Source organism: Diorhabda sublineata, chromosome 1, assembly GCF_026230105.1.
Source record: "Diorhabda sublineata isolate icDioSubl1.1 chromosome 1, icDioSubl1.1, whole genome shotgun sequence".
NCBI lineage: Eukaryota > Metazoa > Arthropoda > Insecta > Coleoptera > Chrysomelidae > Diorhabda > Diorhabda sublineata.
The window spans coordinates 18,796,892-18,824,397 of record NC_079474.1 but is presented as its reverse complement, the minus strand read 5'-3'; the positions used below and the strand labels follow the sequence as shown (position 1 = coordinate 18,824,397).

Here is a 27,506-nt window from a genome sequence, read left to right as displayed (position 1 = left end):
TCTTATTAATGCTTTCTAATAACAAATTTATTTACTAACCTGGTGTTTAATGACATTTTGTAAAAATATAATTGTTTATCATGGAGAAACTATTTATAGAAAATGTCACTTGTCATTGTGATCTGGCAATGTAAGCAATCACCAGGACCAAAGTGGCTTCCTCGGTATGTATGACATATTCTATGTTCCAAAATTTTTTTATTAATTTTTCAAAAAGTTGCAATTATTTTAATAGAGGGAACAATTTTGATTAACTAACGAATAAAATACTCAATTAAATTGTATATAATTTTATTGAAATGAATCGATAGATACCAATACTTAAAAAAGTATTAATTAAAAAGTAATTATACTTGTATCGAATGTATATACTGAATCTCGGATGCCAATTCAAATAAAATCCGGATATCACATTTAAAATCAACACAGTGGGATATTTCTTCATTATTATTTTGATACCTCCTTATTATCCAGTCTCTGCAGAAACCTCCTCGGTAACCCCATATCGATTAACTCACTATGTTCAAGTTTTTTAATATTAGGAGTATAATGTAGTACAGCTTCCCAACAAATTTCACTTAATTTAGGTATACACAGCCATGTCGAATAGATATCGTTATTCCTAGTAACGTCCTCGTCTCCGCTATAAATGCCGCCGAAAACGTACAACCTACCCTCCGGACTCACTGCAGTGGCGTGGAAATAGGTCGGTTGTGGTAACCTACACAAATCAAAACAAGTCCATTGAAAATTTTGTAAATCTAATCGCCATAGATCGTCGAAAGCACATTCCCCATCGTGACCGCCGGTGATGAACAGTTGTATGGAGTTATTGTAGGTTATTTGTACTGCTCCATGACATCTGCGTGGTTCGGGGAAACCTACAATAATAACAGTCGTTGTCAATATTTCTATAAGAAAAATTTATAAAAATTCTGTACAAAAATAAAATTCTAAGATTTCATATTTCAGGTATTAGAAAATGAATTTTAATTCAATTAAAAAAGTGATTAACACTTATAGTTTTCTGGAAATTGTACCAATTCGGACATTTAATATCATACTTTCCATAGATAAATAAAAAATATATATACAGTAAAAATTTCTGGTTTATTTATGCAGTTATAATTTTTTTCCGTTTTATTTCAGCTCCTCTAAATTGATCCAGTTTATTTGTTCTATTCTAAACCATTTTCGTTTTACTTAGGCTACCATTCAGTCTATTCTGGACTGTTCCCCTTTGTTTGAACCATCCGGGACTGTTTATTTCTAATATTCTGAACTGTTCCTAATTTATTTGTGCATATCTGATTTTCTGTTTCGGATTGTTCATGTTTTATTTGAGCTATTATAGTATGTTCCTGTTTTGTTTAAGCTGTTCTAATCTGTTCCTGTTTTATTTTCTAGTCTGTTCCTGTTTTATTTGAACTGTATAGTCTGTTCCTGTTTTATGTGAGCTATTCTAGTATGTTCCTGTTTTGTTTGAGCTGTTCTAGTCTGTTCCTGTTTTATTTGAGCTTTTCTAGTCTGTTCCTGTTTTATTTGAGCTGTTCTAGTCTGTTCCTGTTTTATTTGAGCTGTTCTAGTCTGTTCCTGTTTTATTTGAGCTATTCTAGTATGTGCCTGTTTTATTTGAGCTGTTCTGTATGATTTGGGTAGTTCTGGAGTGTTTCTGGTTGACTTCAGCGGTTTTACAATCTTCTTGTTTCATTTGAACTACTCTGGACTATTTGTGTTTTCTGTTAGATACTCCAGACTGTTTATGATTTTTTGGACTGCTTTAGACAGTTCCTTTTGTATTCAAACTCGAATAGATGGTTCCATTCTCATTCTGTTGGTCTAAACTGTCCCTACTTTTCTGTTTGTGTTTTTTTATATGTTTTTTGAATAAATTTTCTCAAATTTAAGTTTGTTGTGTCTTATAAAAAATATATATTTCCCCTCTTAATTTTTCAATGCTAACAATAACTGAAAAATGTTTAGGTTTAATATTTATTGAAGCATAGGAAACAAATGATTAATATGGAAATATTCAGTTCGGAAACTAATAGATAATATGTGAAAATGTTTCCTACCTTTGGCAGGATCTCTGTTTGTTTTTTTCCTCAGCCAGACGTTTTTTTCTATATCAAATGTGGGGATGTATCTAAAACCATACGCTTCATCAGTCGTACCTCCGCCTAATAAATAAATATATTTGCCATCGAATCCCACTTCATGCCTGTATCGACCCTTCGGTTCATATTCTCCCAATCCATTGCAAAGATATACACTTTCCCAATTCATTGTTTTTATATTTAATCTACAAAAAAAAAACAAATTGGATATAATTTTTTTTCCTTTTCAAACAAACCCTAAAAAACGACATCCTACCAATACCATGAAATTAAAGGAAAAAAGTCTTCATTTAGAACCAACATGATGAAAATAATGAATATTTCCCTAAAATATTTATTTGTCTAATGAAATAGGTTTCAAGGATCAACTACCAATTTCACAATCCTTCCAACAAAACTAACCATGAAATTTGGGCTACAACCGATTCTTGTTGTAACCAAAAGTGTGGCTATCATATCTCTGAAAAGTCAGATCGCAAGTCTAGATGGAGATGGGTGGAAAGTACTTAAAAGTACTTAAAATGGGCTTGATGTCTGGTAACGTCTTTTACCTGTACATTGTCATCCTAGATGATATCTCAATGTCACATGCATCACACACAATGCAAAATGTCACTGGTGCTTGGAGGATAAAGAAACTACTAAATCTCGTCATCTGAGAGGCTCAAACACAAAGGTAAACCTAAGAATTTGCCCAGTGATGTACAAAAGTTCAAGCCTATGTGCCTGACTGGATTTTATAAAGCATTTGGTAGTTGTTAATCTGGCACAAAGGGTCTAGACGGAGGCCTATATGCGCCCACTGGACCATATATATTGTCGATGGAGAGTTGAAACATTATAATTGAAAACTTATTCATTTTTTCGAATACATCGATGACTTACCTGTGAATGTCACAGGTATATGATAATCCAGTAGTACCACCAATGGTATATAGGTGATCGTTATGATAAATAAGTGCTTGACCATATAATGGTAAAGGAAGCTGACCGGTTGTATGGATTTCGATCATTAAACTATTTTCCTCATTAACCTTACAAACGTAAAGTTGATTGCTACATCTTATCCCAAACGGTGAACCCGTCCCTCCATATACCTAAAAAATAAGGAAACATTTCTTAATATGCAATAAATAATAAATTATTCTCTGAAGCTTGTTTATTGACTCTTAATTTTTTGTTTAATGAAAAGACACTGAAACGAAACATAACCAGGAATAAGTTATTGATATTATGCAGATATTAGGATGACTAAATTCTATAGATCCAAGATTATAGAATAGTTGGGAGAAAATACTTATTTTGAATATTTTGGGATGTTCTTGTACAAAAAGTTGAGGACTACCAATTGTGTTTATAAATCGTGTTTTTGAAAAATAAATATATTCTTTTCCAAAATTTTTGTGCTTTCTTTGTTGGACCATCCTCATATATATGTATAAATATCAATGAAAGTCAATATAGTCGAATTAATGTTTGAAATAAAAGTTTGAAAGTTTGAAAACACTATTAATCAAATGAATACAATATTCTAATTGAATTTGAGTTTATATTTGCATATGCTATTCAAAGTATTTATTTCTGCAAACCACTCCCACTCAATAACCAACATTTATTGACAACTGTATACCAAATGGGAGACGCAAAATACAGATGAATATCCTCGAGCTATACACATGTAAAAAAATATGGATTATTAACAAAGATACACACCTTAAAATAAGAGTGTCGAAAACAATCCCAATTTTAAAGCCCAGTGTCTTAGAAAATTGTCGAAGAAGAAAACTAAAATGAATGGTTTTAGATATATAGTTAAATAAAAATTGTAATTTATTTTTATGTAAGAGAGAAATATATAAATACAAAATAGTGATGACCACAACCTTGATTGTATGACTAATGACCAACCCTATAGAACAATATATCTAACAAATATAATTACTTCAACCATATGATTCATCTGGTATTTTGGGAAATTTATACCACAAGGTTTAAAAGTGTAAAGGAGAAAGTGATTATCTTCGTAAATAATTAAAAGCAGAACATACCCGAATAGTGTACATGAATGCAAAATTTTTATATTGATAAATAAATTAGATTTGAAATGTTTCAAGACGAGTTTCATCAAACCACCAACAAAAAATCTCATTTGAATGTTTATATGTCTCTTTCTCATACAGTATTAAGCAAAAAAATTGATTCAAGTTGCATGATCGCAGTCAAAAGTATCGAGGAAATAATCTGTAGCTTTCTATCTTTTCCTGATTTTAGTGAAGTGCAAAGAAAAAATATAAAACAAAAGGGCATCTCAAACAATGAAATAGGTTCAATTAACACTGAAGAAAATACAAGCTTAAATTTGTCAAAATCATAATTTATTCAAAATTAACCTATTAATATATAGTGGTTCCTCCCCTAATCCTAATAACGTTTTTTCATAGATCAAATTATTTTTCTTTACTCAATAGTTTTTGAGCATGTCAGAATTTATTTTTTATGCCATTTGCCTGCTTTTTGAAATTAATTTTTTATCAAAATGAAGGCGATTTATCAAAAAAAATTTTATACAGGATGAATTGCATTGTTCCAATTATTATTATAACAAAAATTCACTTTCATCATTCATTATGAAAAGATTGTATGGAAACTAAATTGGAAACTAACAACAAATGTGTCAGCTACTCTGTACCTTCAGTATGTAGCCTGGTAATGAAACATAAATAATAAATATTAACAAATGTTATGGAATGACATTGGCATGTTCTTAATGGATTACATAATTTTCATAGTAAAACAATTTATTTAAGTACTAAATTTTATTTATGTTGAGGTCATTTTCATCAGAATTGATCTTTTACTAAATGCCAGATTCCAAGGTGAACAACCTAGCCTTCCTTTTGATTTAAATTTACAATTGTTATATTTACTATTTTCTTAAATTAAAATTATTAATTATCAAATTATTAAAAATTTGAATATCAGTAGGGAAATGACAAATCATGACTTCATTTCTATAGTCTCCAGATTTGGATCCAATAGAATGATTTGGGATTGAATTATCTTGATATTTAAGCATATATGCCCATATTGTCCTATATATTTGTGAAGAAAAGTGAAAAACAAAATCAGTTCTTAAGTACCACCTTAAAGTGCAAAATTGCATGTACAAACCATTGGCTTGTTTAAAAAATTACTAATTAATGAAGGGTACTAGCTTGAATGATTTCTTTGAAAAAATATTTCATCCTTTCTATAAACTTTATGTAAAATATGGTGATATTGCATTTAATCATACACAAATGAAACAAAGCTTTTGGTAACAGAATTTTTGAATATTAGTGAAACCAATTTTAAAAATCTTACACAAAAATATACCATTAAGACGTTTCCATGAAGAATCATAGCATTTGATGCCAATTCCATGGGTAGTGTGTAACTATTTTTGTACCTAGTCCATTCCCTTGTAGCAAAATTAAACTTCCACAACTCTTGAAACAATGGAAATGAATGTACCCAAACATCATCTTCCATTTCACGCACTTGGTCGTCTCTGGATAAAGGATTGTAACCGCCAAACGAATAAAAGTTAGAGGAATCGGCGTCTATTCTATGCCCGCTCCGTGGCAGTGGTATTTTCGAATTTATATTTGGTTCGATTTTCTCATATTGGAACACTTTAAACGCGTAAGTACCACGAACTTTGTCATTTTCACTGGTGCACATTTTGATGATAACCACATAAAGGATTTCTAGAATTTTTAAAAAAAATTGACGGATACATTTGAAATACATTCATTATCATTTGCACAGATGCGAAATCTAAACGATGATAGCATTGTGATCAGATACATAGCACAATTTATATTGATTGCACAACAAAATTTAGTGAAGGTTAGCAAGATTTAAGTGGGATAAAATAAGCTTTATTTCCTGGACATTGAATTTATAGAAATAAAAACGTTAACCTCAATTTATTCATTCTTAACCTCGATCACCACTAGTTTTAATATACTTTTAATCCACACATAAAAACCGTGATAAATAATAACCAAATTTTATTTTCAACTATAGAATTAAACATAACCTTTTTCTTTATTGACATATGACAGGGCAGATAACACAATGGGTGCATTCCACTAAGCGTTCACGGCGCCTGAAATACTCTTGGACGTTCCACATAGCCACTATAATCGTTGTGGTCGCAGTTAGAACATCACTCATGACGTTATGACTAAAGTTCACAACGACCCTTGTCAAGAGGTGGGTCGAAGTGAGCGTTGAAAGAATTGGTGTAATTTTCAAAACTCAAGCAACGCAAATCGCAACCATCAGAATATATCTCATTATTTGATCCGGTATGAGGTATATAATTTAGAAGCATTCTTGTGACGAACCATCAAATTTTTTACTTTAGCCACGGAAGATATTTTGATTTTATTTCAATGTAAATCAATTAAGCACTCCACTAAAAAATTCAATATCTTACAAATTATAACATAACTTCTTGAAGCTTTCGCCTTATTTTTGCTAATTTACCATTCCTTAATATTTATCTCTATGCTCAAAAGGCCTCGTAATCTATTCCACTTGGGTTTACTATTTTAATGCACCCAATACTTGCTTTCCAATTAGACAAATTGAGCACCCAGTCGAGCAGATGGGTGCGCAATGCTTCTAACCCACGTTCCAAATTATCGTTTTTGAATTGCGTTTTCCTCTTATCCATCAAACAACAGATATTTTGGGCTCACGATCATCAAAATTTGTTTTAAACACAAATTGTAGAATTGACGTTATGTGGCCTTTAATTTCAAATTCATTTCGATATTTTTGGATTTACAGCTGGGTTTGTTAAAAATGAAATTTTTTTAACGGATTTAGAGACAAATTGGATATATGCATTATTTTTTAATGAAAAAGACTATAAAAGGGCATATATATATATATATATATATATATATATATATATATATATATATATATATATATATATATATACATATATAGTAAAAAGTAGTTTCAAAGAAATGCTTCCATTATTATATTCAGTTAATCAAGTAACTTGTATTTCGGATTCGGCAACAAATAAACAATTAATTTGTGACATGCTTTCAAATTTGACACTTGACACAAAACTTACCGAATTGATTCTTGTGTTCCAAGCTCATTTGTCTCAAGTGTTTTTTGACGTATTCAATTAAAAAAAAAATTAATTTAACTAAATTTGAAAAGAAACTACATGATTTGGTTTGAAGGTATTTATTTGCTAGATCAATAAAGACAGTTTATTGTCCTTATATGTATAATTATTTTACTAGAGTTCTTATTTACGGAGTACGAATATTGTATAATATGTAATTCTTTGTATATCTGTCTATGCACTTGTCACTTTTCGGAATACTTTCTTTTTATAAGGAATGTATAAAAACCATCGTAGATTTTAATTAGAATATCTACTGGATAAGATAGACACTTTAGAAACGTTTTTTATGATGACGCCACTGTGCAGATTATTCAATACATTTTAATGATGACGTCAGAAAGGTACTAACATCCGACAATTTCCTGGTATGACGCTAAAAATGTTCAAGTAGCTGGGATAGTGCAAAATAATACACCGAAAAATGTTTTCTTTATTTACACTATAATAAAATGTGAAATAATAGTTTGTAATCTATAAACGAACATTTTCTTTTAGTGTATATTGTTGTACTTTATGTCAAATGACGTCACGCTTATTTAACTAATGCGTTTTTCTACGAGTTGTTGATACTATGTGCGGTTTTTCTTTGATGACGTTAAGAAGAATGAAATGTATCCATTCATAAATGTGGATCATTATTTCTAAAAAGTATTTAAAATTTTTCTTCTAAATTTCTTAAATCTCTACACATTACAAAATTTCAATTGCGTATTTGTGTTCTAGAGGATATACAAATGAATTACAAAAATATAAAACATTATACACAATTCAAAAGATCGGACTTTTGATACAAAATATATATGCTTATAAAAATATAATAAAACCACTTAATACCAAAGTTTAAAGGTTCTATTCTAAATATGTAAATATACATATGAGTTAGTTTTTAACGTACATATTGGTCAGTATAGACCCTGTATATTTATTAAAATAGTTTTTATACTAAGTTTTTTTTTATTTTTCTAATAAATTTCTTCAAGGATTAATATATTTAGTATGAGGTGATTTTGATGATATGATTTGATATATTGTGTATTTTGTTGAAATGCCATAAATAAATCCAATTTTTAAAGATACTTGCATTATACATGTTTATAAACAGGGAAAAGATAGTTAAATTCCGATATTGACTTGACTTGTGGAGGCACAGTCAGTTTGTCAGCAATGCAACAATTAAATACGACCGAATATTTATTGAAAACTTCACTTCTCTCTCACTCCTTCCTGATAGATGAGCTCTCATTGACACATGTCAAAACTGTATTCTATCAAACAATTGTACGCACACGTAGACAAAATAAAAACGTCTATAAACAGATGTTGCCATTTCCTTGAGACATGCCATAGCTTTTTGGTTGTAAAGTACATACCACATCAGGTGGATATACTACTTTTCTATTCATACTAAAGGTATTAGTTTTAACTGCATTTTTGTATTTTTAAAAATAGTTTCAATGAGCAAATGTATCTAATTTGATACTTCAGTACATGTTAGTTTTATCAAGAAATAAATTAAAGGATAGTAATAAGTATAAAAATTGGAATATTTGTTTTCAACAGATACACAAGGCGATGATCGAGGATGGATCTTAAAATTACTTATCAACAATTCTAATTTACATTATTTGATTGGCAGTTACTTGAATAATCATCAGGGACGTACTTAAAAAATACCTATTTCGTTTGGTTGTTTTTTTTGTGGAAATTTCTTTGAAGTACGTCACTGGTATTCGTTTGCTAAACAGTTTATACAAGCTTTCGTATTAGTTTAGAAAATTGATTGTGTTTCATTTATCAGATAATAAGAATATGAAAGTTATACAAAAGAATTCAATCTTTATACAAATAAGATTTATTTTCATTATAAAAATTTTGGTAATGATACTTTTTTGGTTCATAATTATGTTAAAGCAAAGATTGGATTCTAATATATAATGAAAACATAGAATGTAGCTTTATAGTGAGGCCTTGTTTAAAAAATTCTAACCTATAAATTCATTTAGATTAAATGATGGTTTTGTTTTTATATGTAAAGGCTATTTGACTTGAGTAAAGCAATATACGATGTAATGCATATATGTAGATGGAAAGCATATTGTCTCTGTAATTGCAAAAACCATATATGTAATACTCATATAAAGACAGTTTCTATAAGTGGAAGGTGTTCTGACTAAGTGAAACAAATAGTGTATCGTTATCTCTCTCCTCTGGGGGCTTCAGTTAGTTCTGCGCATCTTTTACGCGAAATAAAGCATGCGCAGTATAGATAAAGTGTCTCGAACGAGAAAGAAAATAAATACTTTCGGCACCTTAACGTTACATTTTTCCCAAAAAAAACTGTCTATATAGGAGTATTACATATATGGCAAAAAGTTGAATGTCAAAAATTCGGTTTTGTTCTGTAAAGTGCATCATTTTTGGTATCACATTTTCTAGCAAAACGTCGTATGTCAACAGCTTCAGAACTGAAGGTGAGTTTAACTTTTCACTTGGATATAACTAAAAAAAAGTTTGATCATATTAGAATTATCACAATTTGGAAAGTATTTAAATTCCACACACTTTACAAATATGACATGAACAAAATAAAGTTTTACTTAAAAAAGGTTTATAGTATTTCCAATACCCATAAATAAAATCCCATAAGCTTGGAAAATTTATGTATTAATTGAAAGAAATAAGAAGTTACGTCAAAAATTTTACTTAAATTAATTTTATTCAACAAGGCATTGATAGTAGATGTAATAGGCCAGCACGATTATTGGTATAGGGATGAATATTATGGAATGCTGGAAGAAATTTGACATAGCAAAATGCATCGTAAACATGAAAGAATTATTGGAAGAACTAGATCCACACACATTGAAATCACCTAGAAAATCTGTGCAAGTTCAAAATTTGACTGCAAACATAGTCGAAATCGCAAATGGAATAGATTCGAATAAATAGAATCAAGTCACATCAGGAATTGCTTGAATCGCAAGTTGAAGATTTGACTAAAGCCAAGAGGAAATGTCAAATTCACAGCCCATTGAAGAAGAGGCTTCAACAAACACTGGAAACGTGACATTTAATTTGAAAAATCTTAGTGAAGGTTTAAGAATGGCAAATGTGCTTTGCGATTTCTTTATGGTTGATTTGTCTATGGAACGAAGTCTTATTTTTAAAAGGCAAATTGCTGGATATCAGTCTGAATTAAGGAGCTTTTAAAAACTGCCAAGCAAGATAAAATTACAAAATTATTCAAACCATTGCCTAATCCTTAAGATAATTAATTGAAATATTCGAAAACTTCAATGATTTTTTATATATTTGTTTTTATTTTGGCACCTAGGAACGTATCCCCTATAGTCCCATATAATATCATTCCGTATACCATATACACCGCGATTAAAGAGATTTTACTGTATTTAAAATTTATAATGATAACTATGGAGTACGGAACACTGCGTCGCAATGCTTTAGCATTTATTAAGGGCATTTAGAGTCGTATTTATCAAAAAAATATTTCAATATACTTTTTTTAAGCGATCATTGAAAAAGGTAGAGATTCACTTAGCTCTTTTCATTTTTATCTAATCGTAAGCCAAGGAATAAAAAAATATCTTTTGTTAGATCTGACAACGCTGCATCTGTAGTTTGTTATAAGAATTTGTTCAAGTTATATTCATAAATAAATATTAATTAATATTCAATTCTTAACAAATTACATTTTTATTGATACTTAATTTATGAACTAATCACATTTTAAAAAAAATTTGCTCGTATCTTTTGGCAGGTCACAAGAAGAAAACTTTTATATATATTTTTAAATTATACAAATAAACCATTGATCGCTCTAATTACTTATTTTAAGCTAAAAATTAACTGTATGGCAGTGCTCAAAATAATTCTACATTGAATAGATTTCTAAGAAACGAATCTACAATTGCATAATGGAAAATGAAGTGTAATTAAAATAATAAAACAACAAATCAAACGAAAGCGATACAAAATCTACTTTAATCAGATTCTAAAAACAAAAACAAAGCATGAAAACGAAAATTAAATACTCAGTCTTGCGCAGAATATGTACATAAATTAGAAAAAAAAATGTATTAAAGTCGAATAAATTAAATTTTATTATTCGAAATAATAAAAATGCGTATAAATAAGGTGGCCATACGTTCCGGATTGGCCGGAACAATCCCGTATTTCCAATTTGCATCTAGAAGCAATATTTGTCCCGGATTCAGGTTTTTTGTCCCGGAATTTATGAAAAGGTTCTTACTTATTTAAAATATATTTCAACTAGAATTATTTTTACACAATTTAAACTACACAAATATAAAAAGAGACAGTTAGTGTCTTCGATGTTATTGCAGCCATTGAACATTTGAAATAGTTATTTACGTTATAAGTCCGGGAAGTGTTTTAGTACGGTACGAGATAAATTTTTATGAACGAGGCGACGAAGGAGCCGAGTCAAATATATCTAATCGAGTACCGTAATAAAAATTTTACGGACGTAGGTATATCGTAATATGTTTTTTTACACACTGTTTTCGGTTTTAAATAAAAAGTAAAATTATATCAAAATATGAAATGTCATATTTGATAATGTTACTGATTTTCTATATCTAATTATTTCAAACGGGATTGGGAGAATTGCAGAGTACTGTAGTAGAAGGATACCGTAAAGTGCCATTTTCCGAACTCAATTTGACAAGCAAGATTCCTTTATTCCTACAGCGGTTTGTACTAAATTAAATTAAAAATCTTAATTTTGAGCTAAATTGGATTCTATATTCGGAAATTCATATGAATATTGAAATTTTTTGGCCAAAAAACTCAAACTGTACTAATAAGCATTCAAATTGACTTATGAACCAACGAAATGTTTCTATGAACTTGAAGTTTGTTCAAAACAATAAAAAAAAATAGATTTTTGTTTTTTTAATCATAATATGAGTTAAATTTGAACATATAATCGAAAATTTATGCAAAAATTGAAATGAGTATCCAAAAATGAACATGATTTGTCTAAATTATCACCGAAAATGAAATTATAATATTGAAAGTAATTGATCATTAATAATTTTTTATTTAATTGTGAACTGCTCGAAACCATCAAAAAATTAATTATTATGGTTTCATTTATCGATCTCTAACGGTTTCTATGTGATTGTACATTCTTTTTAGTATAAATTAATTCTACGATAGGAAATTTATGCAAAAATATAACGATTTGTCAAAAAAACTGACCTGGAAAGAAATAAGCATCCAAATTGACTAAATGGACCAACAAAAAATTTCTTATATATTTGGAACTTGTTCAAAATAACAAAATCTAAATTTTCATTTTTTACTTGTATATGTTGTGCGAATTTTAGGTAATTATAGATTATTTTGGACCCAACTAAGCTACAGTGGGAAATTTATGCAAAATTATAAAAAGTAGTAGGGGACGGGAAAAGCATTCAATGACTAAATAATGCTCATACTTCATTAAAACTCAGAACTAAATGCATAATTGTAAGTTACAAGAAACCAAAAAAAGTTTTTTTGCTGAATCAATCTGTCCTAAACCCCAAAAAAAATTTCATTCTTTTTTTTCCATTTTATAGGACAAAATAACAACTATTATTATTAAAAATATGAATAGGTTGAGTAGAATATACTATAGTATTAGTAAATAAATAAGGGGTGGTCGAAATTTAATCGCCCTGTACATGTGACTTATTAATTAAAATACCAAATCGAAAGTGGATAGTGAACCTCCCTGTCTTTAAATATATAAAACGTAATAAAAAAGATTATAAACAATTAATTACAACTGGTAAGGTTTAATATTTTTTTTGGTCTACGTTCTATGGAAGATCTACGATTATTTTAATCGGAATCTACAAAAATTACCGAGAAATAAAAACAATTTTATCGAAAATTAATCCCTACCAATTAAACAAAAACGTACACTATACAATTTTTTTTATATCTGATCGTGACCTTACTCGGTATTTTTTGCTTAACCCGATGTTTACTTCCTAAAACCACAAAACCAATATTTCAGGGCATATGACCAGAAATTGTTCTCATAAGCTAAATCTGATGGCGAATTCCTTTTCTGTGTCATATACCAGACATTTTTGCTAGGCACCAATGTGGCCTATCACCCAAGGCCAAATGAAAGCTAACAAGATACCGCTGAATATGCCGGTGATCAACGCTGCAGCGGCAAACATACCCGCTGTTGGAGCGTATCGCTCTTCTACAGTCCTGAAAATGGAAGAAGAAAAGTTTTAATTCAGAGGCTCTACTCAACAAGTCCTGGGAATAAACAGAAAACACATTTTTTATTAAAAACTTGATTTCATCTATCAACATAATCATCTTTTCAACAGTTGTTATTGTTCTTTAATAGTCTTCAATACTTTTTTTGTAAAACAATTTATCTATGCTTTTAAAATAAAAATTACTTCCTAATTTGAGTCAAATCTATCTTCCAGGAATATTCTTTTGAGGTCTGCAAAGAACCAATAATCACCGAGGGTAAGTTCTGGAGAATCTGTTGAGTAGTCAAACAAATTATATCAATTTGACCACGGTTCTCATTAAATGAAACACAATTTATTTCTTTTACATTTGAGGAACTTTATCGGTGCCATATCCTCGCCAGCTGATGTTTGAAATTTTGATTGTTTTGGGTGACTTTTACCAGCCTACGTTCCTGCTAATGGGTAAATACATTGCCTTCTGATACGCCTTAAACTCCACCGCCATCTCATGCACCTTCAGAACTTTTGTTATATTATCCAAAAGAATTTGGAAATTTGGTCGGCCAGGGAACATTCAATATCTGCCAGTATACCACTTTTTAACTGTTGTTGACAATATAACACTCTTATCAAACAGTTGCTATGTTTGCCCAGTACTTTTTCCACAAAAAAAGTGTCTAATCAATACATTACACTTTTTTCTCTAATTTTTTTTAATAACAACAAAATCAACGCTTTTTGGAGCTGGGTATTAATGAAAAAAGTGTTATACTTGCGATATCATCTTTGCACTTATTGGAGTTACTAGTTTTAATATGTATGTAGCGATGCCACTCCTTTTATAAAGTCCAGAATGTGGGATGGCTGTAGCTGCCAGAGATATTCGTCTTCTATGGTGTTGTGCTGTGTAGTTCCGTGGTGTTTCACATTCCAAGAGAATATGGATAGAGGTTTCGTCTGCTGTGCCCGAATAGAACCCCTGTTAGTATTTGTAGATTGTTATTACTTAGGTTAATACATTCAGCAGATCTTCTCTGGTTGTCTCAGCCCATGTAGATTATCTCAATAATTGGTTTTGCTCCTATCTACTATTTATATTGTTCTGTAGCGGATACCAGGTTTTAGGTACCATGAAGGGCTTGTCTACCCCCGCTTTAACAAGCTTATCAACTATTTCATTTCCCTTCACTCCGGTGTGTCCCGGAATCCATTGTAGGGTAAACAATTATTAAATAACCAAGAATTTTTCACAATTGGTTTGCTATGACTGTAATGACTCAATAAAATTACTTTATTCTGTCATTTGTAAACTATAAGTTTATACAGATTTAATATAATACTCACCTAGGAGCGTACATCATAGCTAAAGAACTGAGGTAGCCGCTGGATAACGCCATTAGAGCGGCAATGATGAAATAAACATAATCGTTTAATATTAGAAGAGGAAATACTCTTGTTATCCCCTTTACTTGGTAGTTGCAGAATAAAAATAAGGGGATGAACAAAAATCTGGCGGTTATGGGTATCCATAAATATTTTGCACTAGGCTGAAAATAATAAATTATTAAATTTTAATTCGATGAGAGAAACATACAACACAAAACCAAGACAATATATTATAGCTTTTAAAAAATTTACAACGTTGCCACGTTGTAATTTTTTTCTAGTTTTCAGCTAAAATAAAAAATAACTTGGAAATACTTCATAAATTCTCTTTATATTTGTTAGATTTTGACAGAAATTAATTTCTCCTGATACCCAAACAATGATTTTGTTAACACTTTATATTTATATTTTGTTCAGTGTCTGAAGTGTCACTAAAAAAGTTAAAATTGCTATTTTAACGTAAAAACTCTTAAATTGAGGATAACTTGAGAAAATGTCTACAATATTTGCTATATTGTATACTTACCCATATGAAATACGATGGAAGTAAACTGCCTATCATAGCGAATACATTAAACGTCATAAAACACATGACATCAACATACACACTTTTATCAATGAAGAAATTTGGATCACTTTGTTCAATACCTAAAAAAATCAAATTATTTCTATAATTCCATTGCATTTGCTTCCAAATAGATACAAATAGTGGTTTACATATCAAGAAATAGTGAGTTTGTGTTTCTGGACAGTTTAAGCAATTTTAAACAAAACTAATTTAAAAAAAATAGTGATTAGCCACAACATTTTGACAAGTCTGATAGATTTATAACCTGATCGATTTATATATTTATATGTATGACTTTATGATGAAAAAGCATTATTAATAACTACTGAATATACTGGCTCATACATACTCATAAACCATTCTATTTGTTTTTAATATGTCAACCAACATAGGTCAGGTTCGTACTGAAATCCTTTTATTTCATGAACCAAATTATGATTCCGAAACACACCAATAAGTTAAATTTTTTGACTTACCAGATTGCACAGCAGGAAATACAGCTAGAGTTATGAAAAACACCAAGAACACATTAGCTAATTGTGGAAAAGCTTGTTTGAATATTTTCAAATATGGTGGTTTTTCAGATCCGCCCGCCGATATTGCTGCCTGTGTTTTCTCTTTTTGATGTTTCAGGTCGTAGAATCTGTAGTACCTCTAAAAATATACCAGTCAAACTATAAATAAACTTATTGGCAATCAAGAAAAGCATTAAGGAAATATAAAACTTCGTTTAGATATCCTTGAAGATCCTAAAACCTATCCAAGCTAGTGGCTATCTGGCCACTAGGGTATACCAAGAAATGAGAAAGAGACAACCATGGCGAAAATTGGGTAACGACTTCTTATTAAGGACCAGAGCCTTACTGTGGCTTCATGAGATGCCACATCAATAACGAACTGAACAGACGGCTAAAGAATCAAATGGAATGGCTATCTGGCTACTAGGGTGTACCAAACAAAGAGAAAGCGACAGCCTTGGCGAAAATGGAACTTCTTATTAAGGACCATAGCCTTAATGTGGCCCCAAATGGAGTGGCAATATCATCAAAAAATTTTAAACAGCTAAACAGCCAGAAATTATTTCAAACTTGTAGTGGTATTCTGACATTTATTCAAGAGACTTAAGTACTTCGAAGGAGTAGTATCTTGGGAAGTGTGACACAAAAGCAACAGGGAAATTGCCTCCTTTGGGAGGAGTCAACCTATTTTGAAAACAGAAGAATTAGAGTCTAGTACAAAATATTTTTAGTAGTAGATATAGGTACAGAGTACGACTCCCCAAACAATCTATAACCACTTCGTTTTCTAATCTCAGTTAGGATTAGTTTGTCTTATTGTCCCATGTTATGCGGTGCACAGAATTAACGCGATTATGACGCCCGTTCGCTAGTAAACATAACCTTAAAGTGCATGTATATAAAGAAATTTCAATAGTGATCAACGGTTTTGGATTATTTAAAATGTATTATATACGTACTCAATTTGATTAGAAATATCTACAGTTACTTTACTTGAACATATTTTAAAATGAACGAAATGAATCCAGACAAATTCAAATATAGAAAAATGGAGCCGGTCCAACTTGGATATAGTAGAATTATAAAATTAGGCGAAGGCGCGGCCTTTGATGAAATAACCGGAGAGATAACATAACTTCATTGTTTAAGTTCCCCTAAGTTTCATACTATTTTTAAAATTTGACAATATTGTTTAAATATCAGTTTAAAAATGAATTTTTATAATTTATATAATCGGATACTTACGTTCAAAGGTAAAGCGAAGTATGTATCGAAACATATTAAAAGAACAAATAAAGCCGATATGAAATAATAAATGGCAGCCATTTTTAAATTCGGTGTACTAATTTTAGATAAGAGACTAACTGCCGCCGTGAAAGTTCCACTAATGTTATTTCCTAATATCACAGCTCCTGTATATTTACCAGGCAATTTCGCTGCCATACCGTAAATGGTATTCTGATACACACCATTAGCACCTAAAATTTAAATAAAAACAATTATTTTATTTATTATTATTATTATCTTAAAGAACCCTCCAAGATGTTAGGCTCTGAGATTCCACCAGAGTATCCATTCAGGGGAGAATGATTTGTTAAAAATTTGCTGAAACTTACAATGCAGATTTACTTTGGCTAATGCATTCTTCTTATATCTTTTAATTGTGGGTCTTCCTCTTCTATCACGAACCCTCCAAGATGTTAGACCCTGAGATTCCACCAGAGTATCCTTTCAGGTGAGAATGCTTCGTTAAAAATCTGCTGAAACTTACAATGCAGATTTACTTTGGCTAATGAATTCTTCTTTTCTTTTCTAATTGTGAGTCTTCCTGATCTTAAAGAAACCCCCAAGATGTTAGACCTTGAGATTCCACCAGAGTATCAATTCGGGAGAGAAAGCTTCATTAAAAATCTGCTGAAACTTACAATGCAGATTCACTTTGGCTAATGCGTCCTTCTTTTCTCTTCTAATTGTGAGTCTTCCTGATCTTAAAGAACCCTCCAAGATGTTAGGCACTGATATTCCATCAGAGTATCCATTCAGGTGAGAATGCTCCATTAAAAATCTGTTTTAACTTTCAATGCAGATTAACTTTGGCTAATGCGTCCTTCTTTTCTCTTCTAATTGTGAGTCTTCCTGATCTTAAAGAACCCTCCAAGATGTTAGGCACTGAGATTCCATCAGAGTATCCATTCAGGTGAGAATGCTCCATTAAAAATCTGTTTTAACTTTCAATGCAGATTAACTTTAGATAATCTTCTAATTATAGTATTTCCGTCTGTCTTAGCCTTATTATGTTGCCCCAGTAGTTCAATATCATCGTAGTTTTTCTTTTGTACAAAATCGAAACAGTAAGTATTCCACAAATGGGGTCTGATCACCAACAGATGATTTCAAACCTGCTTTTTTATCAGCCATATCTTGTCCTTCTACTTCAGTTCATCCTGGTAGACACAACAATCTTAAACTTACTTAGTTTGTTATGTATACCTAAGGGTACTTAAAGCTAACTAATAATAATGAAGTATCGTTAGGGGATGAAATATTACTTACTGTTTAATATTACAACCAAAATCAAGGTTAACCAAAAAAATAGGTAAGGGACGCCACTTGTATCGGCCATGGCCAAAATTACTGTTATAATAAAGACTAAAATCGAAATTCCAATACTCCATACTATTCTCGTCGTAAGATTGCCACCCATTTGTACGAAAATATTTGTCCAATTTAATACTACTGCTGGTACTTGGGCGCAAAACGTCATGTATTGCATAAACGTGGGCACGTAAGGAAAATCCATACCAACATACTCCCGCGATAATTTGTAATTGGTGAAATACTAAAAAAAGAGAAATAAGTCGAAGGTATCCTATTTTCGACTAACCTGGCTTTGTGTCGAGAGAAAGTTAACGATAGTTCAAATTTAAATTAAAAATCACTTCAAAATCAAAATGATAAGCAAAGTAAAACGATCAAAACAATAGAAAACGAAATTGAACTGAACAGTAAAGAAAACAACACAAAAGTCAAAAACATAACCTCAAAATTCGAAGGTTTTCATATTCATATGAATCAAACGGCTCTTTTCTATTGCTACAAACGGCCGACGGGAAAGTCAACGGCAGCGGTAAAGTGAAAATCAAGTTTACGAAACGGCCTTAAAATTCGTTTATGTTGAAAGTCACCAACGGCAGACATATCGGCAAACGACAACTATGAATAATGATATGCATTTCAATGTTTTTAATTTTGCAACAGCAAACTGCATCGGCAAACAGAAAGTCAAGTTTATGAAACGGCCTTAAAAAATTGGTTTATATTGAAAGTCACTAAGGGCAGACTGATCGGCAAACGGAAAATCAAGTTTATGAAACGGCCTTAAAATGTTCATGCTGGAAGTCACCAAAAGCAAATGTTTTTAATTTTGTCACGTGATGGAAGATTTCCACATCAGATGTTTTTAATTTTGTCACGTAATGGAAGATTTCCACAGCAGATGTATTTAATTTTGTTACGTGATGGAAGATTTCCACAGCAGATGTTTTTAATTTTGTCACGTGATGGAAGATCTCCACAGCAGATGTTTTTAATTTTGTCACGTGATGGAAGATTTCCACCGTTTCTATTTTATCTACACGTAGATGACAGAATATTGTTTATGAAATAATAGTTCACTCTGTCACAGAAGAAAAAGAAGAAGTATGGGAACTTTACACCAATCACAATGATAAAATCACAGAACACGAAATCTCTTTACTGTTTTATTGTTTGTATAATCAAATTCATTGGGTCATCATTGGGGAAGTATTTAGTCATATTCAAAATTATTGTTGTCAAAAGAGATAAGTTTAGGTAAGTTAAAAATTACATTGTTTTTATCAAGTTACGTAATTTACAAATATTTAGATTTCTGTTAGGTTTCCAAAAAAAAATATCAATTTAGGCCACCTACATCGATTAAAAGTATACAGCGCGAAATGTTTTTGCAAAATAACCCATCGACGTACTTTTCAGTTTTTGACGATTTACTCAATTTACAAAAATAAGTGTCAATATATAAATACAGGGTGTTTTTATTAATAATCTGGAAGATGCCGTGGGAGGTTCATTTTTCAAGATAAACTTTTCCTCTTACCTCAATTGCATTAATGAACATATTCCAAGGCATCAAAATACCAATACCGTGTATTAAAAATGTTACAAAAATTAAATTGAATTTATCTACTGGCGCTTCCATTGTCAAATTTTTAAAATTCAATTCATCCTCCGGTAAATTATTTTCTTCCCAGGCGGGTTGCAGCTTCACCGGTTGTTGTAAGCGAGCTTTTTCGTTGAGATGAATATCTTCACCTGGAAATCGAATAGGAATCACTAAATTTACGTACAGTAAAAAAATAATTGAGAAAAAACGTATACAGCGTAGGGAAAAAATTACACCATATAGATAATTAATGTAAATACTATCAATTATAATAATCTTGAGTTTTACTCTTTGAGTACTCAGCTGTCCTCTAATTTTGAAAAATATCTCAAATTGAGTCTTACAAATCAACAACAGAATGAACGCTTTTTACGGTGATTTTCCTCATCATTTTCAACAAATAAGTTTGGTTTAAGTTGGCTCACTGGGGACGAGAATTATTAAAAGATGACAGTACAGACCGGCATTTCCAAAACAAGTGTTTAAGGATCTCCATAAGCATTTAAATATGACAAACATAAGAATTCTAATCGCAGCGCAAAAGCAGCGTCTAGTAGGATGTGAGCGATTTTTAGAGCTTTGTCGCGAGGATCAAGAAAGTAAAATCTGATTAATACATACGGCTGATGGAACTATAGTCTTCCAATACAATCCGACATCCAAAAGAGATTCCATGGAGTGCCATTGGAAAGGAGAAACCGTACCAAAAAAAGCATGAAAGATCATGAAATCACCAAAAAAATATTTTTGAACTGCTATCGTATCTATTGATCGACTTTAAGGAATCAAAGATAACCGTGAACGCAGCATATTAATCTAACCTATTAAGGCAATTGCATCAAAAAATAATAGGAAAAAGTCGCGGCAAAATCAAGTGCGCGGTTGCTTCATGACAATGCTCCAGTTCACATTGCTTCGCTTTATAAGGCTACTGTACCTGAATATGGCTTCATAGGGATTGAACACCCACCATATAGACCTCATCTGACCCCGTTCGATTATATTTTGTTTGCAAAGCTGAAGACAGAGTTAATGAGTAAAAAATTTAACAGCGACGACATTCTGAATGACCTTTCTTTCCGTATTATGCTAAGAACCTTACAACGTACATTGACGTAGCAAAATTAAAAATTTTCAACGATAAAAAATTATTTGGAAATAAATCTGGTGATCTGGGAGGTCATTTGATCGCTACACATGAAGAAATAATTGTGATTTTCTATATAGTTTTCAACCTCCCCGTGTTATTTGTTTTTTCAAGGTATGTAAAATTCATAAACATCATATCGGAATGGTTTCAATAACAATCATTACGTTTGCTGAATGTACAGGGTGGCGCAATAGAACGTGTATATTGGATCATCTTTTTTCGCGAGGTAAACGGTAAGTGGGCGAGGGGAGCCCAGCGAGGTTGGATAGTTGCGCTCGTGGAGTTTTAGTAGCCGTGAGTCACTTCGAGGGAAAGTTTCGCGCTTTTTGTGTTCGCACGTCTTGACAAGGCGACTGTATCGTTCAGAATATGGATTAAGACACATTAATGAAGCTCCGAGTTCAAATATAATTAAAATATGGGTTAAGCGTTTTGAAGAGATCGGTTCCATGTTTTAACCACCAGCAAAAGGTCCTCTAGGACCACAGACAATATTTATAGGGTGAAGGAGTCAGTACGAGAAAATCCGCATGTTTACAGCGAATTTTGAAGTTGGATCTTAAACTGCATCCTTATAAGCTCCATGTAACACAGGAATTAAAAGATACCGACTTTGGAGCAAGGTTGGAATTTGCTGAAGAAATTCTTAGTCGATTTTCCGTCATTTTTTCAGATGAGACTCATTTTCATTCAAATGGGTTCATAAACCGACAAAATAGTCGTTATTGGACCGGAAAAATCCAAAAATGAAGCATCAAAAGCGGCTGCATAGTCTGAAACTAATGGTATGGGCAGCAATCTCAAGCAAAAAATTATTGGCCTTTTCTTCTTTGAAGGTTCATGAGGACGGAGCATCACCATTAACACCGACCACTATGTTGCTATGTTAAGGGGATATTAGACTTCAGACCTTGCGAGACCAAGAATAGCGAATACGAGAACTTGGTTCCAACAAGACGGAGCGTCCTGTCACACATCAAAGGACTCTATGGCGGCTGTATGATAGATGTTTCCTGCAAGAATAATTTCCAAAAGAGGGGATATCCCTTGGCCCCCACGTAGCCCTGACTTGACGCCTCTTGATTTTTATTGTGGGGATACCTCAAATATAAAGTGTACATTAACAATCCGAGGGACATCAGTCAGCTAAACGAAAATATCTACCAGGAAATGGCAGCGATCACCCCAGATTTATTGACAAGAGTTTTTACAAATCTGCGTTCGCGTTTAGAAGAGTGCCGTTTTCTAGAGGGCCGTAATTTATAGATGATATTATTTAAAAAAAATAAACTTCATTTAATTACCTAATCAACTTTTATTTCAACAAAACATTATGTATTCAGTTATTCAACCTATACTTAATAAATGCACATTGTATTGCGCCACCCTGTATCTTTTTTATTTGGGTCAGTACGTCTACGTGTTTAGCAAAATACCAAACGTTGACGAAATTTGCTGGATTAGTTGTTTATAATAATTGTTTTTGCTAGTCAAAAAAATTTATGATGAAATTCTTTTTACTTATTACTTTTTTTATTAATCTTTCCTCCTTGTTTATTACACTACAATTGTCGGCACGCGCGATCAATGAACAATCAATGTTCAGAGAAAAATTGAGATTAGACAATGTAACACATATCTCACTAAAATCCTGTTTTGAACACGTACAACTCGCTTCAATTCGTATAAAAACACGAATTTCGGAAACCAGTTGTTCAACTAAATCGAACTAATAATCCAAAAGGCTCCACTTTCACTATTGTATGTTCAAACTCTTACCTTATATTAAAAATATAATCCTATGCAGATTTTACGAGCAAATTTGAACATAATGATAATAAAAATTATTTTGTTGAAACAAACTTATGTCATATTTGACAAGTTTTTGTTTTAATCATAAATATTTCTGACAGGTAATATTTTATACTATAATAAAAATAAATATACACGAGATTATTATAGTTTAGTACCATTGCAGTTCGATAAATTCTATCTACATTTATTCCTTAATTTTTTTTTAATTGTTGACGCCAGTTTTTTCTAACCAATAAAAATGACTTTTTTGACATATCGCCGTGGAAACGCATGTAACAAAGAGGTATTATAGGGTACGTTCCACTAAGCGTTACTTCTTCTTACGACGCCGTCTCCCTACAGAGGTTGGCGATCCAAATGGCTATTGTCGCACGAGAAACCGCAGCTCTGAAAATTTCTGTCTGTCCGAACCATTTGCGCAAATCTTTCAGGCATAAATTTTATCTCGTCATTCACGGGAACCAAATTTTTTTGAAGTGGGCGCTCATGGTGGGCGGAGCACGTGACTAGTATCTAACGTTTCCTTTGTTCATAGCATTTAAATTTCAGTCATTGAGATGGAGCTGTGACCAATGCTTGTACGCGTATGACAGTTTTGTGCGAAATGACGAATCCGCAACTGCTGTTCAGCGAGATTTCCGCCGTCAGTTTGATATCAATTTTTCGTAAGTGAGTATATAACAAATGCTATGATTTAACAAGTGTTTCTGTACCAATAAATATTTTTTAAAGTAAATATTCAATTTTTTATGATTCTTTTAAAAACATCCGGTTCTCACGAATGACCCTGTATTATCAGGAAGATAATCTCATATCGCTGGCCTCTCATTATATGTAGGTACTGCAACTTTCTCTGCTTGATTGTGGTGAAGAGTTACCCATTTGCTGTAGGACCTCTATGTTTGTCTTATGTTCCGTCCAAGATATCAGCAGCATTCGCCTGTAGGCGTACATTTCGAACACATCAATTTTCTTCTCTGTGGTCGCATGCATGGTCCAACTTTATCATCCGTAAAGAAGAACAGGAAAGCATTTTGGTCCGGAGTTCCAAGCTAAGGTTGCTGTTTGCCAAAAGCGTCCTCACGTTGTACAATGCTTGCTCAATTTTTGGTTTTGGGTCGCATTGCTGGTTGACGATAGTGCCCAGGTATCTTAGAGATGACACTTGTTCAATGATCTCTCCATGGAGTCTTAGGGTGGCCTTTCTTTGTATTTTTAAGAACACCAATAGTTTGGTCTTGGACGTATTCAAAGGTCGAATTGCTCGCTATATTCTACAATAACCATAAGAAATTGAAGTTCTGGTAGGCTACTGGCCACTACCACGGTATCATCTGCGCAACGAAGATTGTTTATAGTGTTTCCATTGATCTTTATACCTGCAGTTGTATTCACGAGGGATTCGCTGAATACTGTCTCAGAGTAGAGGTCAAAGAAAATGACTTATATAAATATGTTGATTTTAAATGTCTAGATTTCATTCTAAACTCTTCGCAATGCTTAAATTTCGATCTAAATGTGTCAACTCCATGCTCGATGACTAGATTTCATCCTAAACCTTTTAATCGATGTTTAAGCTTCGATCTAGATCTATAAGTTCATCTTAAAAGTCTAGATTTCATTCTAAGCTCTTATCGATGCTTAAATTCCAATATAAATGTGTGAACTCCAACCTCGATGACTAGATTTCGTCCTAAACCTTTTAATCGATGCTTAAACTTCGATCTAGATCTAATACGTTCATCTTAAATGTCTAGATTTCATTCTAAACTCTTCGCAATGCTTAAATTTCGATCTAAATGTGTCAACTCCATGCTCGATAACTAGATTTCATCCTAAACCTTTTAATCGATGCTTAAGTTTCGATGTAGATCTATAAGTTCATCTTAAAAGTCTAGATTTCATTCTAAGCTCTTATCGATGCTTAAATTCCAATCTAAATGTATGAACTCCAACCTCGATGACTAGATTTCGTCCTAAACCTTTTAATCGATGCTTAAACTTCGATCTAGATCTAATACGTTCATCTTAAATGTCTAGATTTCATCCTAAACTCTTCGCGTTGCTTAAATTTCGATCTAAATGTGTCAACTCCATCCTTGATGACTAGATTTCATCCTAAACCTTTTAATAGATGTTTAAGCTTCGATCTAGATCTATAAGTTCATCTTAAAAGTCTAGATTTCATTCTAAACTCTTCGCGATGCTTAAATTTCAATCTAAATGTGTCAACTCCATCCTCGATGACTATATTTCATCCTAAACCTTTTAATCGATGCTTAAACTTCAATCTAGATCTAATACGTTCATCTTAAATGTCTAGATTTCATCCTAAACTCTTCGCGTTGCTTAAATTTCGATCTAAATGTGTCAACTCCATCCTTGATGACTAGATTTCATCCTAAACCTTTTAATAGATGTTTAAGCTTCGATCTAGATCTATAAGTTCATCTTAAAAGTCTAGATTTCATTCTAAACTCTTCGCGATGCTTAAATTTCAATCTAAATGTGTCAACTCCATCCTCGATGACTATATTTCATCCTAAACCTTTTAATCGATGCTTAAACTTCAATCTAGATCTATTACGTTCATCTTAAATGTCTAGATTTCATTCTAATCTCTTCTCGATGCTTAAATTTCGATCTAAATGTGTTAACACTATCCTTGATGACTAGATTTCATCCTAAACCTTTTAATCGATGCTTAAGTTTCGATGTAGATCTATAAGTTCATCTTAAAAGTCTAGATTTCATTCTAAGCTCTTATCGATGCTTAAATTCCAATCTAAATGTATGAACTCCAACCTCGATGACTAGATTTCGTCCTAAACCTTTTAATCGATGCTTAAACTTCGATCTAGATCTAATACGTTCATCTTAAATGTCTAGATTTCATCCTAAACTCTTCGCGTTGCTTAAATTTCGATCTAAATGTGTCAACTCCATCCTTGATGACTAGATTTCATCCTAAACCTTTTAATAGATGTTTAAGCTTCGATCTAGATCTATAAGTTCATCTTAAAAGTCTAGATTTCATTCTAAACTCTTCGCGATGCTTAAATTTCAATCTAAATGTGTCAACTCCATCCTCGATGACTGTATTTCATCCTAAACCTTTTAATCGATGCTTAAATTTCGATCTAAATGTGTTAACTCTATCCTCGACGACTAGATTTCATCCTAAACCTTTTAATCGATGCTTAAATGTCGATCTAGATCTATTAAGTATGGCGATGAGGGAAAACATACAAGTAATGATAACTCGAGGAAGTAAACAGGGAGGAACCAAAAAGAGATGGTATGTGAAGGCATAAAGAGATTTAATGGAGGGAGGAGTTCGGGATTGGAAGGCGAAGGCAAAAAATAGAAAAGAATGGAATAAAATTATCAACACGTTTTGAGCCTAAATGGCCTGGGTGTGGTACGATATATAATAGAATTTTAACTTTCCAGTGGTTTATAAAGGATGTCATATTAGTAGTTTAAGTTCAGATCTCCAGTCAACGTCAATTTGGTTAGAACAAATAACATTGTCGTGATCGATCTAAATATGGGTGATCTGTGTTGTGAAACGTGCTAATAGTGAAAAATTTTAACGCCTTAACAATGTTATATAAAGATAAATTTTTCCGGAAATTGTTTTACTACTACTTGAACATGATTGGTATAACCTCACAATATCGAAGTTTCCTACATTATCGACTGTTCTGACAACACGACAAGGTTGTGACAACACAAAAGATTTGTTACATGCAACGGTTTTTGTGTGTGTTAAAAACTATGTAATTAGTTTACATCAAATAATGTCATACGTCATTTGTTATTTTATAAAAAAATTCAAGTACGTACCATACACTTTGACATATTCTGTTTTACCCCTAAACAACGTCCCGTAAGTGCGAAGCATGGATAACAAAATACTTATTTAGTGAAAATTTGAGGCTACTGTTAATAAAAATACATCGGAGCTAATTATGACGAAAAAATGGATCAACCAACAAATATTACTCTGGGTTTCTAATAGGTGATGATTGATAATTACAATAACTAGTCTCGTTAATAGGAATTAACGTTTTCGAAACTTTTCTGTTGATAATTGTTTCTTATCAGAAATTGACCAGGAGAGCAATGTTTAAATCATAGGCGTATCAGCGGGGAATAGATTTTTTCAATAAAATCAAAAATAGAGTAATTTTTTAATTTAGATATTTTATGTCTTCACAACGCGTATGGTATTGGTTCACCCGAAGTTGAAGCAGATCTTTCCACCTTAAACATTTTTAGTTGAAATGAC

At 31.8% G+C, this 27,506-nt stretch overlaps 2 protein-coding genes across 3 annotated transcripts in view; both read right to left on the bottom strand.

Annotated features, from left to right (window-relative positions):
* Positions 1-274: 274 nt before the first annotated feature.
* On the bottom strand, positions 275-6,233 carry LOC130447672 (kelch domain-containing protein 10 homolog). 2 transcript variants are annotated; one of them, XM_056784628.1, is made up of 4 exons: positions 5,481-6,233; positions 3,003-3,214; positions 2,076-2,302; positions 275-881 (listed from the first exon to the last, which is right to left on the bottom strand). In XM_056784628.1, exons 1-4 carry the CDS (start codon positions 5,907-5,909, stop codon positions 448-450), a joined length of 1,302 nt encoding a protein of 433 aa, XP_056640606.1. In that variant the 5' UTR covers positions 5,910-6,233; the 3' UTR covers positions 275-447. The 2 variants fall into 2 exon arrangements, with proteins under 2 accessions (XP_056640606.1, XP_056640615.1); XM_056784637.1 differs by having other exon boundaries at positions 5,493-6,233.
* A 5,061-nt stretch (positions 6,234-11,294) lies between these two features.
* Positions 11,295-27,506, bottom strand: part of LOC130452408 (equilibrative nucleoside transporter 1-like) — a 22,757-nt gene continuing 6,545 nt past the window's right edge. The window contains exons 3-9 of the mRNA XM_056791680.1: positions 20,182-20,396; positions 18,600-18,885; positions 17,292-17,524; positions 16,005-16,182; positions 15,487-15,608; positions 14,919-15,121; positions 11,295-13,575 (exon numbers count right to left, since the gene is read on the bottom strand). Of these exons, the coding sequence (XP_056647658.1) occupies positions 13,449-13,575; positions 14,919-15,121; positions 15,487-15,608; positions 16,005-16,182; positions 17,292-17,524; positions 18,600-18,885; positions 20,182-20,396 (1,364 nt within the window). The 3' untranslated portion in view covers positions 11,295-13,448. The remainder of the gene's footprint in view (positions 13,576-14,918; positions 15,122-15,486; positions 15,609-16,004; positions 16,183-17,291; positions 17,525-18,599; positions 18,886-20,181; positions 20,397-27,506) is intronic.